The 15,806-nt window shown below is 32.1% G+C and overlaps 1 protein-coding gene across 1 annotated transcript in view; it reads right to left on the bottom strand.

Annotated features, from left to right (window-relative positions):
- Gnat3 (G protein subunit alpha transducin 3) overlaps positions 1-15,806 on the bottom strand; it is a 41,416-nt gene that overhangs the window by 20,865 nt on the left and 4,745 nt on the right. Inside the window, exons 2-3 of the mRNA XM_005340668.5 lie at positions 10,029-10,071; positions 6,678-6,819 (exon numbers count right to left, since the gene is read on the bottom strand). Coding sequence (XP_005340725.1) covers positions 6,678-6,819; positions 10,029-10,071 — 185 coding nt within the window. The remainder of the gene's footprint in view (positions 1-6,677; positions 6,820-10,028; positions 10,072-15,806) is intronic.

The raw sequence follows: 15,806 nt of genomic DNA, 5'->3' as shown, positions 1-15,806 counted from the left end.
TAAAAATGTGTAAATTTGCAATCGCATTTTGCTCTCTAATAGAAATTTTATGATTTTTATTTTAATCCTTTTGATGATGATTCTACTGAATGTCTTTTTAAAATGTATTAAGATCTACAGAACTGAAGTTCCTTATAATGGTTGGTGGAAGTCCAGTAAAATATTCCTCTGCAAATTTATAAAATGTTCTATGGAGAAATTGCTATATTTTGGTATACATTACTGACTCTTGAAGATGATATAAAAATGATAACTCTTGGTATATATTTAGTTATCAGGTATGAGAATACTAGCTAAAAGAATAATACAACTAAACTGGCATTTTGTTTTCCTTAGATTATAATCATACTTTTTTTTCAAGAAAAAAAAACATGCCAAGAAAGAATTATAGTAAGAACAGAAGATAAAATTCAATATTTTAAATTTGTATATACTTAAAAATTAATATATGATATTAGTTGCCACCAGAAACCTCTTTGTAATCTTATAAGTAAGCAATGATAAACACTTAGATCTACAAAAAAGTTTTTGAAAATTCCCAGAGGTGTTTTGAGTACTTGTCTTTGGAGCAAGTCAATAGAGCAGAGGTGAGAACTGATTAAGAAATAAAAGAAAAGCAAGTATTGTGTTAGCCTTCTTACCATGATATTTAGAAGTTTCAAGGGAAGAAGGAAATAGAAGTTTACTAGTAAAAGAGCTCAAGTTACAGTACCCTACAATTTATTTAAACTAATAATTAAAACTCTTTAGTGACAAAAATATTTGTTTTAAAGATTAGGAATTTGAGTTTCAGAGTCATAACAATAGCTCAGGCAAATGAAGGAGGAGTCTGGGCTCAAATCCTGGCTGTTAGCCTCCAAACTCCCATTCCATCCGGCTTGGGTTTGTAATCTTTCTGCTGAATATTATCACAATATTAAAGATCACATAAACTCTTTCCCATAATCTAAACAATAACAATGAGACAGATGCTCTGTTTTCTCCATTTACATGTGAGGATTGAAAACTCTCAAAAAAACTTAGCTTGCCAAACCAACAAACACAGTAAGTATCAGAAGAGGAGTTAAACTCAAACACATTTTGTATAACGTCAGGTTGCTATGAATGAATTAAGAATCTGCTGCCCTGCTGATGATTGAATTTATTTTTATTCTAAATTTATTATAGGTTTGTTTTATCATTTTTATAAAAAAGCTCTCTTTGTGTAAAAATCAAGGATATGTCTCTTAATATCTGTTAAGACTAAAAAGCCTTATTTCATCTTTCTTCATAATCAGGTTTTATTATTATAACCAAATTGATGAGATGATCATTGGGCCAATTGTTAAGTGGCCCCAAACAGGACTTGACACCATTTCCTTGCATCAACTCAGGATAAATTTGAAAAACCCTTCCTATTAGTGAGACATGAGAGAACTGCAAATCCAGTGAAATATGATCTGGTCACTTTTGCTGGCAGCAACCTCTGTGGCTCCTTACACTATTAAAGTGCCTTTTAGGACAAATGATGCAATGAAACAGCTGCTCACACAGTTTTATCCCTAAAGGGAACAAATTACATGCCTTGTCAGCATTCCTTTAGAAACCAAACAAGTACACTCTTCCCTTTCTTTCAAAATATTCCATTTTCAATTAAAATACATTTTATTTGTATAGGTATCACTGTTTTTTTAAATCATAAATAGCATTTAATTGAACAAAGTACATCTCAGTTCTTGATGTGCTTGTGTACACACTGAAGCATTACTTAAGGAATCAAAATTTATATTTTTAAAGATTTGCATCTACCAATCAAAATTTGCATTTTAAAAATATATAAAACCAAAATTCATATTTATTTTGAATTATTCCAGATTATTTGACTCCTGCATTTTAGAAACTCCAGTAATTTCCCACCAATCTAAAAAAAATAATCCATATCCTCTTCTATGGCTCACAAGGCTCTACATGTTTTGATACACATCTTCTTTTCCAACCCTATTTCCTGTTCTCCTGTCTCTTCTATCTCCTCACTCTCTTCAAGCCTCAAGAAATACTGGGCCTCTTGCTGTTCCTTGAACTCCACCAGCTCCTTTGCAGAGGATTTGGATGCCTGTCCCTCAGTGCTTTTGTTCAAGGCTCCTTAAGGAAGCCTTATCCTACCACTCTTCCTTCTATCATTTTCTATCCCCATACCCTTTCTTATTTTTCTTCACAGAGCTTAGTACTATATATAACATGTTATTCTTCATTTTGTCTTTTGTATTTGACTAGAAGCACATGAAGGCAGAAATTATTTGGTTTATTTCCACATTCTTAAGATGGAGAACAGAACCTAACATAGTACATGTCCCTAAAATGTTGTTGAATGAATGAGTCCAAATGATAAATATGCTCATTAGCCCTGAGCTCAGGTTTAAAGAAATGTTAAGAGATCTCCAATAAGCTGCCATATTTTTTCCAATAGTGCCTTGAGGGTTGGAATGACATCTGAAGAAGATAATCTATTTCCTTATCACATATGTAAAGAAACTCAGGAATTATGGTGACTCTGAAATGGCTTTTACTCTCCAGGTGGTGTAACTCTGGTTCTTTAGCTGTCTGCTCCTTAAACATTCTGGAGTTACATTGTGTGCAAAACGCAATACACATTTTTATACTTTACCCAGGACTTCTTTATCAATATTACTCATCTCGGGTGGTTTTAAGTTGTCATGAAATTCATTCTCAACCCTGAAGTCATATTCCCCAAAATCATATCAAAGAAAGGAAAGAATACATACATAGCCGAATAATTTTGAGAAATGCTATATTAAAAATACCAGATTTGGTCAACTAGTGGATTTACAGTCTTTGAGTACTAATAAGGGTTGTAAATGTTGTAAGTTATAGTATGTGTATATTCCAAATTTCTTTAACCATAAAACTATGATTGTAGAATACTGAGGAATCAATGTTCACTGATTCGTATTATAGGTTCACTTTGTAAAGTGCTACATCAGAGACAGTCAAACAATATCCAAACCACATAGGAAAACTGTTATAATTTTGTCAGTCCAGTGACTGTTTTAGATGGCCTAAAATATACAATAAGAATATTCAGAAAGGATTAAGTAGAAATTAACTAAGTGTCTTTATTATTTCTAGTTTCCTGGTTCTTTAGCTGTATGCTCCTTAAACATTCTATACTAATAAAGTTGATCTACCAAATGCTAAGCCAAAACAATGAAAAACAAACCTCTTTAGTTGCCCTTCCTCCAACCACACATCTCATCCCTCTTCTCCTCCTCGGCTCCAGTTTCTAAAAATGGTGTCTTTTTACTGTTCTCATTTCCTCAACATACTTCATTGGATTCTAAGTCTACCATTCTTCTACACCTTCTCAATAATTCCCGGTGACACCATATTGCTAAATCCAGTTGATCCTTTTTAATATGCTTCCTTCTTGAACTCCTCTCAAGACATTTCCACTTGAATAACCTCCACTGGGAACACTTCTCTTGAATTCTGTGATTCCATGTAGCTGATTTTCCTTTTCTGTTAATTATTTCACCCTCTCATTTGAAGTTTCCTATACCTCTCAAGTGACTAGAAAATGTTGGAGGACTTTTTCTTTTAAACACTATTATCTAGGTTTTATTCTCCTCAATATAATTTTCTTCTCATTCTAAGCACAAAAATTCCTCCTTTGAGCTTCAACTTCACATTTGCAATTCCTTACATATGTGACTATCTCATAGAATGTACCAATGCAATAGTTCTAAAAACCATGACTACTTAATGTTTCCATTTTTAGTAATTCTGCAAATAAGGATCTAGAGCTCCAATTCATCTGTGCTGCCCTCATGAAATAGCAGATGCTTTGTAATTACTTGTTAGATATCAAGATTTCCTCTCCTGAGGACAAATATTATTATCATCTCAATTATTGCTTGAGTGCTCGGTGTATTTCCAATATTGAACAGAATGTGGGCCACAAAAACAATTATTTAATTAAAAATAATATTTTTCAAATGATGTCTGATGTATAGATTTCAATACATAAATTTTAAAATTTTACATTATATTACATTTTCAAAATGATTTTTGAAAAATAACAAGATCTAATATTTACTAAGAACTTACATTATGTTGTATTTTGAATAAGTGGATTATTTATGTTTTTGCTTCCTGTTTTAACAGTCATTTTGATTTAAAGAGAAAATCACTAACATTTGCTGTATGAAGAAACTAAAAACTGGAAAGTAACTTTTCCTTTCTTAGAGAACCAGTTTACTAATACAGTTTATGTAAATTTTTTATCAGGCGTTTCTTCAAATGGCAATCCATGCAATAATGCACATGGTTATGGAAAAATACATTCACTTGTATAAATAAACAAATCAAAAGCTAATCAGAACTCTAAAAGTAATACATATAGTGTTCAGCAATTAATCTGTTGAGTAAACAGTTTCAGTCAGGTAGAGAATGTATTAATCCTACAATTAAACACTAACGGTGGTAATTGAAACTGCAAGTGTTTACATCAGTTGAAATGAAAATATGAATTAGGTAATGCTTGACATCAGTGATGTTTTGATATTTGAGGATATAAGTATTTCTGGGAAGTCATGACAATTTCTTACGGTTGCTTAACTTGCATTCTTTGTACCAAAGTACAGTTTGAATGAATTGTACTCTTTATTTGCTGCATAATGCCAGCAATGTAGAGAATCTTATTTTCATTCCACTTGTATGTCAAATCATTAAGACTCTTAACCAACAGATTCCAAACATTTAGTGAGATCTGGCTTCTCTGATTTAGGGAACACTGGGCCATATGAAGCACACATATTTAAGAAAAGTAGCAACAGAGCTGGGCATGGTGGTGCATGCCTATAATCCCAGTGGCTCAGGAGGCTGATGCAGGTGGATGACAAGTTCTGAGCCAGCTTCAGCAATTTAGCAAGGCCCTGAGCAACTTAGTGAGACCCTGTCTCAAAATAAAAAAATAAATTGGCTGGGGATATGGCTCAGTGGCTAAGCGCCCCTGGGTTCAATTCCTAGTACCAAAAAACGAAAGAAAAAAGTATCAAAAGGCAAGGTTGTGACATGCAAATTCAAACATCACTAAATCACTGTCAAAGGAATTTGGAGGGTACAGGTAATTCAGTAACTATTATTGCTGGGGGAAAAATATTCCTTATTATAACAAGCATATGAACAACAACAACAACAACAAAACAATTTCTTTATAAGGGAAAGCACTGTAGTAGAAACCAGAAGTGGTTTTTAACCCTAAACTTGAGCTATTTGAGGCAAGCCAATTAATCATCTTTGGAGCTTTTCTTTCTCATCTTTAAATTAAGGAAGCCATATTAGGTTATCTCTTAAAGGCCAGTTTAAAATCTTAGGACCCTAGGAAAATTCAAGGTGAGAGATAGGTGAACTACCCTTAGATAGAACATAGTCACTAAGTTTCAGAATGATAAAGAATAATAGGATCTTGGAGTTCAGCTCCTCCAAGTTCTCTTTACCCAGGTGAGAAGGAAAGTGGATATTGAAAACAAGGTAACTCAGTGGTGTTAGCTATAGGGAAAGATAGACATGGAAGTCAGGAGACCCCTGGTCTAGGCCTTATAAACTATCCATGGGAATAGCATCCTTAGCATTTCCTCCTTTTATGGAGAAAAAATGACAGAAGAAAGGGGATTTGTCTTTCCATTTAAAATTAACAATACAGAAAATACCTTTTTTTTTTCATCCTAATGACTTATAGGGTCATGCGGCTTTCTTCCTTATTCTTACTATACTGTTCTTATATTTTTATTCTTTCTATAACAAGATATCTAAGAATTACATTGGAACAGTTCAGTTGATATCCCCTGGGGGTAACCAGATGCTCCTGGAGGGACCATATGGACATGGATGAGCTATTCTTATAGATTATAGTCAATTACTCTTTTTATGAGGGGCATCAACAATTGGTCTTCCAGTAATAATATATGTTTAATTTGCCAACTAGAAGAATGGCCTTATATGTTTTCATATAAACTTTTAAAGTAAGTGAATTTATATTTATTGTAATGTGAGGTAATTATACAATATAAAAAAGAGAAAAAAATCAAATTATTTAATGTTACCTTAAAAACAAAACTATCATTACTGGAGTATATTTAGTATGCAAGTATTTTATTTATTTCTATAATTTTGAATTCTTTTCTAAAAAAGTTACATTGTAAAATAAGAGTTTCCCTTTTGCTACATAAGCTTTGTAATTGTCATTGAACATTAATGATAATTGTGGTGTTAATATTAAAAACCTTAAAAAATTCTCCTCGAGACGTCTCACTTTTAAACTAAAAAAAGTGTAGGGATATTTCACATTGAATTTTATGCAATAAATCCTTTTATATAAATAAATTCTTTTTTAATCCTTAAAAATATTTTTCTTCATTATAGTGCAATATTCTATATTAGATTTGATCCTTAGGAAAACAGTTAATGTTGAATAAATTTTATACCACACAGTATAAAAGAGAAATTTTATTTATAGGAAAATAAGAAATTTAAATCTGAATAGATCTAATGTTTCAAAAATTATGATTTCATGTTCTTAAATTTTTGATATTGATTAGAACCTCAAACATTTTAATTTCTAACGTCTTATGGCTCAAACTCCATTGAATGACCTTAATTGTCATTATTTATGTACTTACAGCACTTCTGGGATTTCCATAATCAATCCCAAGGGTGGTCATGGCTTTCACAATGGCTAGGATGGATTGCAATGTGTTACTGTAAATTACTGCTTTGAACTCCATGCATTCTTGCTCACTATAACCATTCTTGTGGATGATCCTATAATTTAAACAAGAAAAGGTTTTTGTGAGTTCCAAAATTATTGTAACACTAAAGCACAGACACAATAAATTCCTAGAATGAAATAACTGTATATATTCATTAAAAATATGTATAGGCTAAGCCCCAGTGACTTTATGGTTTTGAATTTTTATTATCATTATTCTTTAATACAATATTTTCTTTCTGGGCTACCCATGCTAAATACAAAGAGTATATAGAAATTTTTTCTAGGTAAAACTACTTCTAAAATGGCTAAATTATGATTTTACTTAGACTGTGGATTTCTTTTACTGGAGAAAAATTTCCATATTTCCAGGATAAAGATATATTAAGATACTGAAACCTGGTATAGTGTTTACAGCATAATATTTAGAGGAAGTAAAATCATTTAGTAGGGCATTCATGTCTTTTCCTATCACTTAAGACACCCTGGAAAATAGGAGTGCCTACTTTCTATTTATAGCTTTAACAAAGGCATTTCTTTTTTAATTTTTTTACCTACTTTTTAAAAAATGCAGGTAATTGTCCTCTCTTAATTCCTGTCACTCCGTTCTGTGTACGTGCCACAGAGCCTTCGAGTTGAAATAGCCAGACACTTTATTTGGCTGATCTCTTATCTTCCTTCCACTCATTGAGTCACAAGACAAGGTTTTACTAATAGTTTTGGAATAATAATTTAAAATAATTTTGCTCGTGCTTACTGGACTTTTTTTTCTTTTTTTTTTCATTTCGATTGTATAGTTTGTCTTGCTCCTTTCTGTTTTTTTTTTCCCTTATTGATTTTGGAGTGCTATATATTTATTTTTGGCTGTCTTATTTCTAAATATTTTTACTGTATCTGAAGACATAAAAACTTTAGCATAGGAAATAAAATGTGTACAAGTGCCTCTGCTAGCTTTGAAGAAATTAAAACCATCAACTACAGGAATCTGCAACTAGAAAGAGTGATTATTGGGCTTGGCCAGCTGGCTGGCTGACTCACTCTTTCCCTATTTCCTTCCTTCCTTTCTTCCTTCCTTCCTTCCTTCCTTCCTTCCTTCCTTCCTTCCTTCCTTCCTTCCTTCCTTCCTTCCTTTCTTCCTTCCTTTCCATTTGATTATCAATAAATGCTGCATTTCTAAGTAGGTACATGATCATCTTGCTGCATTTAACAATTAAATAACTTAGATAAACAAAATGCTCAGAAATTATAGAATAAAAAGGTGATATGTCTTTATGAAGAGATCAAGAACAAGTTCATTAAAGAAATCCTGATTAAAAATAAAACTGGAAAATATTTTAAATGTTAAATTAAAATAGTAGTTATGAACAAAGTTGGAACATTTATGTGTTCCTGGTGGAACAAATTCTGATGACTCTTTTTATCAGAAGGCAAAGAAATGTTAAGAAAAATGATAAAAGCAAAATTAAAAATATCCAGTTGAAGTGGGTCTTCAAGAAACATTTTTTTCAGGAGTTGCATACATTGATTTCCATAATACAGAGCTCTCTAAGTTGGTTCCTTCTATCTCTGTTCAAATGAGTAAGCTTTATTGGATATTTTCTGCTACATACTGCATTATTTACTAAAAAGAACGAGTGAATCATACTAGTCTCTCCTCCCCCAAAATATATACACTAGAGCCCTACTATAAAATACTGTATACAATAGCTGTATTATTTAAAATTAAAAATAAAAAAATTAATTGCTCAATCATCCTGGCTGGATTTCAAGTGGTTATTAAAGCCACATGTGGCTAGAAGCTATCATTTTGGAGAGCATAGATATCATCATCAATGTTCTGTTGGAGAATACTATGTTACAGAAAAGAAGAGAATACAAACAGGGTGGTTTTTTTTTGTGTGTGTATGTGTATGTGTGTGTAATGTGGACATTTATAGCAACATCTGCATGTGATGAGAAGCATTATAAAAGAAAGAGAATTATGAACTCTATAAAGAGTGGGTATATGGATGGTGGCAGGAAAGATTTTCCAGGGACAATGATGAGTAGCTGATTATTCAGGTATAAGTAGTTATTCCTACATGGTCAAATGGTCAAATTGTCATTTCTAGATAGTAGTTATTTATAGATGATTCTAGGAAGAAAGATCTGTATGAACATACAGATAATTTCAATTACCAAGCTTTCAATATATATTAAGCACTATGGTAAGTGAAACTCTCACATACGTACGTAATGGCTGCATAATATTACAATTGAAGGATGAATAGATCCATAATTTTATAACCTATTTGGCTGTGTTTTCTCCTAATTCATGGTACTTTATTCTACCTCATATTTTATTAATTAATGGTATAAATCTCCTTATACACACATTTTCAAAATTTGGATATTTCAATTATTTTATTTTTACTTTTGCATGCTTCAAATTGTTATTGAAATAGAAGAAAAGAAATGAAACAAGCAGTAATTTTTATTGTAACCCAATAGTTTCATCATTGACTGGGGTCATTCCCTAATTTAATATATCTGAAAGAATAAGGCTTTTTAACATTTAAAAATATTCTAAAATAGTATTCCCCTTCCCTTTCCTCCCCCTTTTTATACAGTGACAATTGTCCCTTAAAATTTTTTAGCAGGGTCAGAGTTAAAGTTTCACTCATTTATGTTAATTTTTCCATCACTACTTTATTCATTTTAGACCTTGTCATTTTATTTTTAGCACTTTTTTGCCCCTTATTTTTCATTAAGAAATATAGGTCTAGTTATTTAATTATAAAGGACAAAAAAGTATAGAAAACAAAAGCAAAATAAATTGAAATCCATTATAGCAGTAATTTAAGTATGCATTTCATTTCCACATAGGCAAAATGCCAGGGATTAAAAAATATTGTTTCCTCAAATGGATAACTGACATATTTTAAAATGATTTTTGCTTCTGCCTACAGTAATAGGGCCTCTAGATCATTCCCAGATTAAAATAATTAAATCATGGCTGCTTTTAGTATTTATCCTGTTGAGAAGCAAAATTTAAAAGAAAAATGGTAATAGCAAGTATTACTTCTCTGTTAGGCTTTCTCTTGAAGAAGCAAGGGAATATTTGACTAAGAACTAGGATAGCTCTATCACTACTACCTGCTCTAGTAGTGATATGTAGTAAATGAGATTACCAATCAACATTTCTCAAAGCATTTACTATAAGAATGGTCAACTACATGGACTGACATGAAATATTAAACATTTTACATAGTTCTATACTTACTTCATTTGTTTAACGATTGTACTTTTTCCAGATTCACCTGCTCCTGCAACAAAAAGAAGGGAATGTTATCAAGCAATATGCAAAATTGGTATAAATATTAAAACCTGTCACTTTCTCATGTGTAAATTTTAACAGTTGCCTCACCTAATAATATCTCCTAAAGCAGGGGTTGTATAGTGCCAGAACAGAATTGTATCATTGCGATTGAACAATTTGAGAAGCTAATACCTCCTGGCTTTGCAACCCAAGGAAATAGTCCAAAATTTCCTCAGTCTCTAAGTCACTCTTGCTCTCCCAAAATGTTTCCTCATACATCTTATTTTAATAAAAGGCAAGAAGAAATAACAAGAACTAGGCAATAACTTTTTTTATTTCCAGATCTGTTCAAAGTCTATTATAACTAGACGGGTTCTTCTCTCCAGTATCTTATTTACCTTGGTACAATCTCTTGTATTTGAACAAAGAAAAGTTTCTAATAATAGAAAGCAAGCCTAAGGAGCCCATGGGGTGAGGATTCATGTGAGAATGTCACAAAATGCCTTATGCATTCCTAGGTGCAGCCTAGAAGGATGGTGTGGGAGATTGCAAGTAAGAAACCAGTAGTAGTTCTACAGAGAAATATATTGCATTTATCTGGAATGTGTACTTTAATTGATGATATACAATATAAAACTTTAGTTTTTGTATCAAGCATCCTATAGAGGAATAAAAAACACTCATGACTTCTATAAGATAAAACACGAATCCCGGATGAAAGGAGTTGGTTGTTCCTGGTTACATCGCAGGGTCTTTGGAGGATATCTCTTGAATCATGTTTGTCATTTACAAGTATTTATTTGGGAAATGAAAATTAAGAAACACTAAAGTAGAATGTGATGAACAAGGTTTGAGGTTTGCTTCCATCTCTTTGTGTGACTGTGTTATATCTTCAGTAAATACTTCAATCCCTTAATTTTCTCACTTACAAACTGAGAATAATTACCTCCCAAGAGCACTAGAGAACTCTTATAATAAGCATGAATTCTTCACACACTTACAGTGTAAGTATACATGTAAAGCAATGTTATCTGAGGATCCAAGGATCTAAAAACTCTGCAATGATTCATAGAACAATATACTATCCTATTGCGGATACCTCCATGTGCTTAGCAAGTAAAGCTGGAGCAACTGGATAGCTGTATATAAAAAGAACATTGACTCACATCCCAATGTACTAAAAATTAATTTGAAATCATTGATAAACATATATAAACCCCATATTTATAAAAGTCTGAGAGAAATTCATGGAAGAATAAATTCTCACAATCTTGAAGTAGCCAGATTTTCTTGGATAAGATTATAAATTGATGCAGAAACAAAAAGTAAAAACAAACAAAAAAGGACAAATTGGATTAAAAAACAAACAAACAAAAAAAGGCACAAGCCACTGACCAAGAGAAACACTCATGTATGTATCAGATATAGGCAGGTATCTATTGGTGTACATGCAGTGGAGCTCAGGGATATTAACATGAAGGATGTTTAAGAGGGCAGGAACACAGAAGTAAAGATACTGAGAATGACAATGAAAATGAGAGCATTTGATGAAAATATTTAATTATTGCCACAGTTAGCAAATGATTTCTTCTCTCAGAAACTCAGGTTGAAATTCAATCCCCATGATGGGATATTAGGAGATGAAGTCAGATGGAATCCTTAAGGGTTGATTAAGGCTCTGCTGGACAAACCTCAGGAATCAATCCATTTATGAAGTTTAGGTTTAATGGGTTGCATCAAGAGTGAATCTGCTATAAAAGCCACTTTGGTTAGGCTTCTCACACACCCTGTCTCTCACCATGTGAAGCCCTGCACTGTGTTGGGATTCTGCCAACAAGAAGGCCATCACCAGGGCCCTTTACCGTGGACTAGAAACATTGGCAAAAAATAAACCATTTTTTTTTCTTTATAGCTTACCAGGTCTTGGTATTGTGTTATTAGCAACAGAAAATGTACTAAGTTACTTATCTATGAATCTTAGACATGCTGGGGGTAGGGGTGGAAAGAAGTAAATTCAGGCAACTTCTCGGAGTTTTAACTTTTCTGATTTTACAGATCCAAGTAGGAAGTCACCAAAAAGGAGTTAAGTGTAGCAACATAAATTAGATCATGAAATTTTTATGTATTATGTATGTATAAAGTGTTGTTGAAGAAAACCCAGAATTTTATAATTAACACAATATCATATCTTAAATGTGTCTCAGAGTTTCATTTATCAACCAAACCATGATATTGAAACCACAAGAGTCAAAAGCATGATCTCAAATGTTAAAGTAGAGTTTTACACTGTTGATGCTAATTTCTGTATCTCTAGGAGAAGCAAATGGCTTCATATATTAGAACCAGTTTCAGAAATTGGGTCCTAGGACATTTTTGAAGTCTAAATGTACCTTCTTTCTTTGTACAGATTTCAAACTTGTGCAACTAGGGCAATTTTCAGATTTCTGAAAATTCAGGATAACAAATAGACATAGATATTATCTTTTTAACAGCATGGTAGTCAACTGCCTTGTTTTTACTAAAAGTAGCATGATTTATATATAAGCAAAGGTAGCATGACAATTGATAATCCTAAATCTCAGTTTTATCCAAATTATACTAACATGAGTATCTACCCTAATTTAGACTTTTTTTTTAAAGAGAGAGAGAGAGGAGAGAGAGAGGAGAGAGAGAGGGGGGGGGTGGGAGGGAGAGAGAGAGAGAAGCGCGCTACCACTTGAGCCACATCCCCAGCCCCCTAATTTAGACTTTTACACCAACCCTCAACCACTCTATCATTCTTTCCCTACTCTATATTTACTTTTTTTTTTTTTTTTTTGCTAGCCTATATCCTCTTCTACATGCTTAATCATTTTTCCTGTCAGTTTTCTGTCAGGATCTTTGTTTTGTTCATGAAGGTATCCAAATCATTTGGTACCTAACTCGATAGATTATCAATGAAGCAAATTATTTAAACTCATACTTCAAAAATAAAATTCTGAGGCTGGGGTTGTGGCTCAATGGCAGAATGCTTGCCTTACATGTGTTAGGCACTGGGTTCAATTCTCAACACTGCATATAAGAAAAATTTTAAAAAGTAAGATTCTGTCCTTTGTACTATATGTAATTTTTACTTCGTAGGATTAAAATGTTTTATTAAGCTTTGATGAACAGATGTAGCTACACCTAAATTTAATTCTGTTTCACAGCATTTTTATCTTGTCCCTGGCCTATCTAAATATAGCTATTTTGTGCAGTTGTCTAAATCAAGGCCTACCTTATATAATACTGAGGAAATAACAATGGTGAAACTATAGTAATAATGTTTCATTGTGTGGTGATGATATACAGATTCTTTCTGCTGGATAAACCTCCAGAGTTCTTTTTATGCTTTTGTGTCAGTGAGCTCTATACCATGGGTAGTGAAAGTTAACAACAAAGTTGATGAATATAAAAATCAACCAAAGTAATTTGCTAATATTTCTTCATTGACTTTATCTAACATAACTAAACACAAACTGACAGATTGGGTATGACCATTTCTTTTAGTGGAATCAGTAATGCCCAAGAATGAAATATCTAGGAATAAAATAAAATCAGATTATATACCACCTTGCACATTTTTGGAAGAAAAATGTCTATATTATTATGCATGCCTAAGAGTTTTTGTTTGGGAGAGTGGCAAGAGCCCCAAATAATGAAATTTGCACAATATTCTTGTTTGCTGATTTTAGAAAATTTGCTATTTTGCTATAAGATATACATCACATTGAATGGAAAATTATCCAATAAAATTATAAAACTTCTCTTGATAGAGTTTTTAACTCTCTAACAATGAAAGTGAATGTTAGATATTATAACTTCATCCAACACAGATGACAGTTTTGTAGATTGTCTCACTTCTCCATGTATATATATATATATATTTTTACAGACTTGATATTTCATTACAGATACATGGATATATGAGAGAAAAGTTCGGAACTTCAGTAATAGCCCATGCAGCTGTATTTAGTGTATTTTGTTCATAGTGGAAATACTGGGGAAATTATTTGTGGAGAAAATATGAGATTGAGTAAAGAAGATCTTGTTGCTAAATGTCAATTGAGTTACCTTAAATAATTCAATATTGTCTATGATTCCCACAATGACATAAAAACTATTTAGATGTTTTATCTTAAATGAAATAGCTACCTTGAGAGAAAGTTTGTAAGAATTTTCCAGAATTGAGACTGGAGTTGTAGCTCAATAGTAGAGTGTGTATGTAGCATACATGAGGTCCTGCGTTCAATTCCCAGCACCACAAAAAGAAGAAAAAGGGAATTTTCCAAAACTATATGAGCATGTGTATCATGAACAGATATTGCATTAAAAACTACTGTTGGTCAGATAAATTTAATCACAAATAAATTTCATTTTATGCCTATTGTTATAGACTAGTTCCTGTCATTCCTGAGTACCATAACAGTTTGACTCCAGTAGCCCTTGCAGATACTAAAGTCTTTGGAAGCTCAGGTTTATTATATGACATATTGGCTCATAATCTATGCACATTCTATCCACATTTAAAATCTTCCCTAGATTACTTATAATGGCTAACATTATCCCTCCTACTAATTTTATACTCTATTGCTTAGGTAATAATGACAAGAAAAAATTTAAACATGGTTAGTACAACTGCAATTTCTTTTTGAGTATTTTTGATCCTTGGTTGTTAGAATGCATACATGTTGAGCCAATGAATGCCAAGGGCAACTGAATAGTCAGTTGGTAATCTTAATAATGACACTAAGACCTGGATTTCTAAAATTATTCCTGAGGCTAGAAGGTATATTTTTACATACCAGTTGTTTGTAATTTAGCTGGCAATTCTTAATGTATCTAAGTTAGGTAAAAAAAAAATGACTTGCGGCTTTTAATGAAGCTTCATATTAAAAATTAATACTTTTCCCTTAGAATACTTTTCAAAAGGTTTCTGGACCATCCTTGCTCTATGTAGTGACTTCATTATTCTATATGAAGGTCCAATATAATCAACTATAATATTAGTATGAAAAATCCTAAAGAAAAAAAATTCTATCTAAAATCTCTTTGATTATTTAAAACTTCATTGCAAAGTTATTTTAGAAATGAAGTAAGTGCTCAGTCCCACTCTCACATTGATTGTCGGGTTTAGTTCACAATCACCATTCCATTCTTGCAGGATTAGATCATGTTACAGAGTCAAATATAGACACCATAACAGCATGTTCACATATGCTGAGAGTGTCCTGAAATAATCTCTTCCCTTCAAATTATGGTCCTCACTAACATTATTTTCTAAGTCAAGGGGTACCAAGGGAATTTTAAGAAGATATGCATTTGTTCCTCTGAAGCAGATAATGTTTCAAATAACTAAATATTTAAATTTATACTTCTCAATTATTTTAATTTAATACTCAATTATTTTGTTATAAATATAATAAATTAGGGATTTTTATTCCATATTTTATGTGCAAATATGAAAAAAAAAATTAAAGCTGGACAGTATCAATGCTAGGCTAATGCTCTACTGCTAAATCACAACCTCAGCCCATAAGTAAGTTTTTTTGTAGATGGTCTTAAAAATTATATAATTATAGAGTAGAAACTTTAGAAATTATCCAGCTATGTATACAGTTTTATTATGCACATGAGAGAAATTGTCCAGTAGAGATTAAAGTAGTTATTCAATGTTCGTCATCTCCTCAAAACAGAGAAACTATCCTGACTCCCACATTAATG

Source organism: Ictidomys tridecemlineatus, chromosome 2 (genome assembly GCF_052094955.1).
Source record: "Ictidomys tridecemlineatus isolate mIctTri1 chromosome 2, mIctTri1.hap1, whole genome shotgun sequence".
In the NCBI taxonomy this organism is placed as follows: Eukaryota; Metazoa; Chordata; class Mammalia; order Rodentia; family Sciuridae; genus Ictidomys; species Ictidomys tridecemlineatus.
Note: the sequence above shows the minus strand (reverse complement) of the source record. Positions and strands in the feature narration are given on the sequence as shown.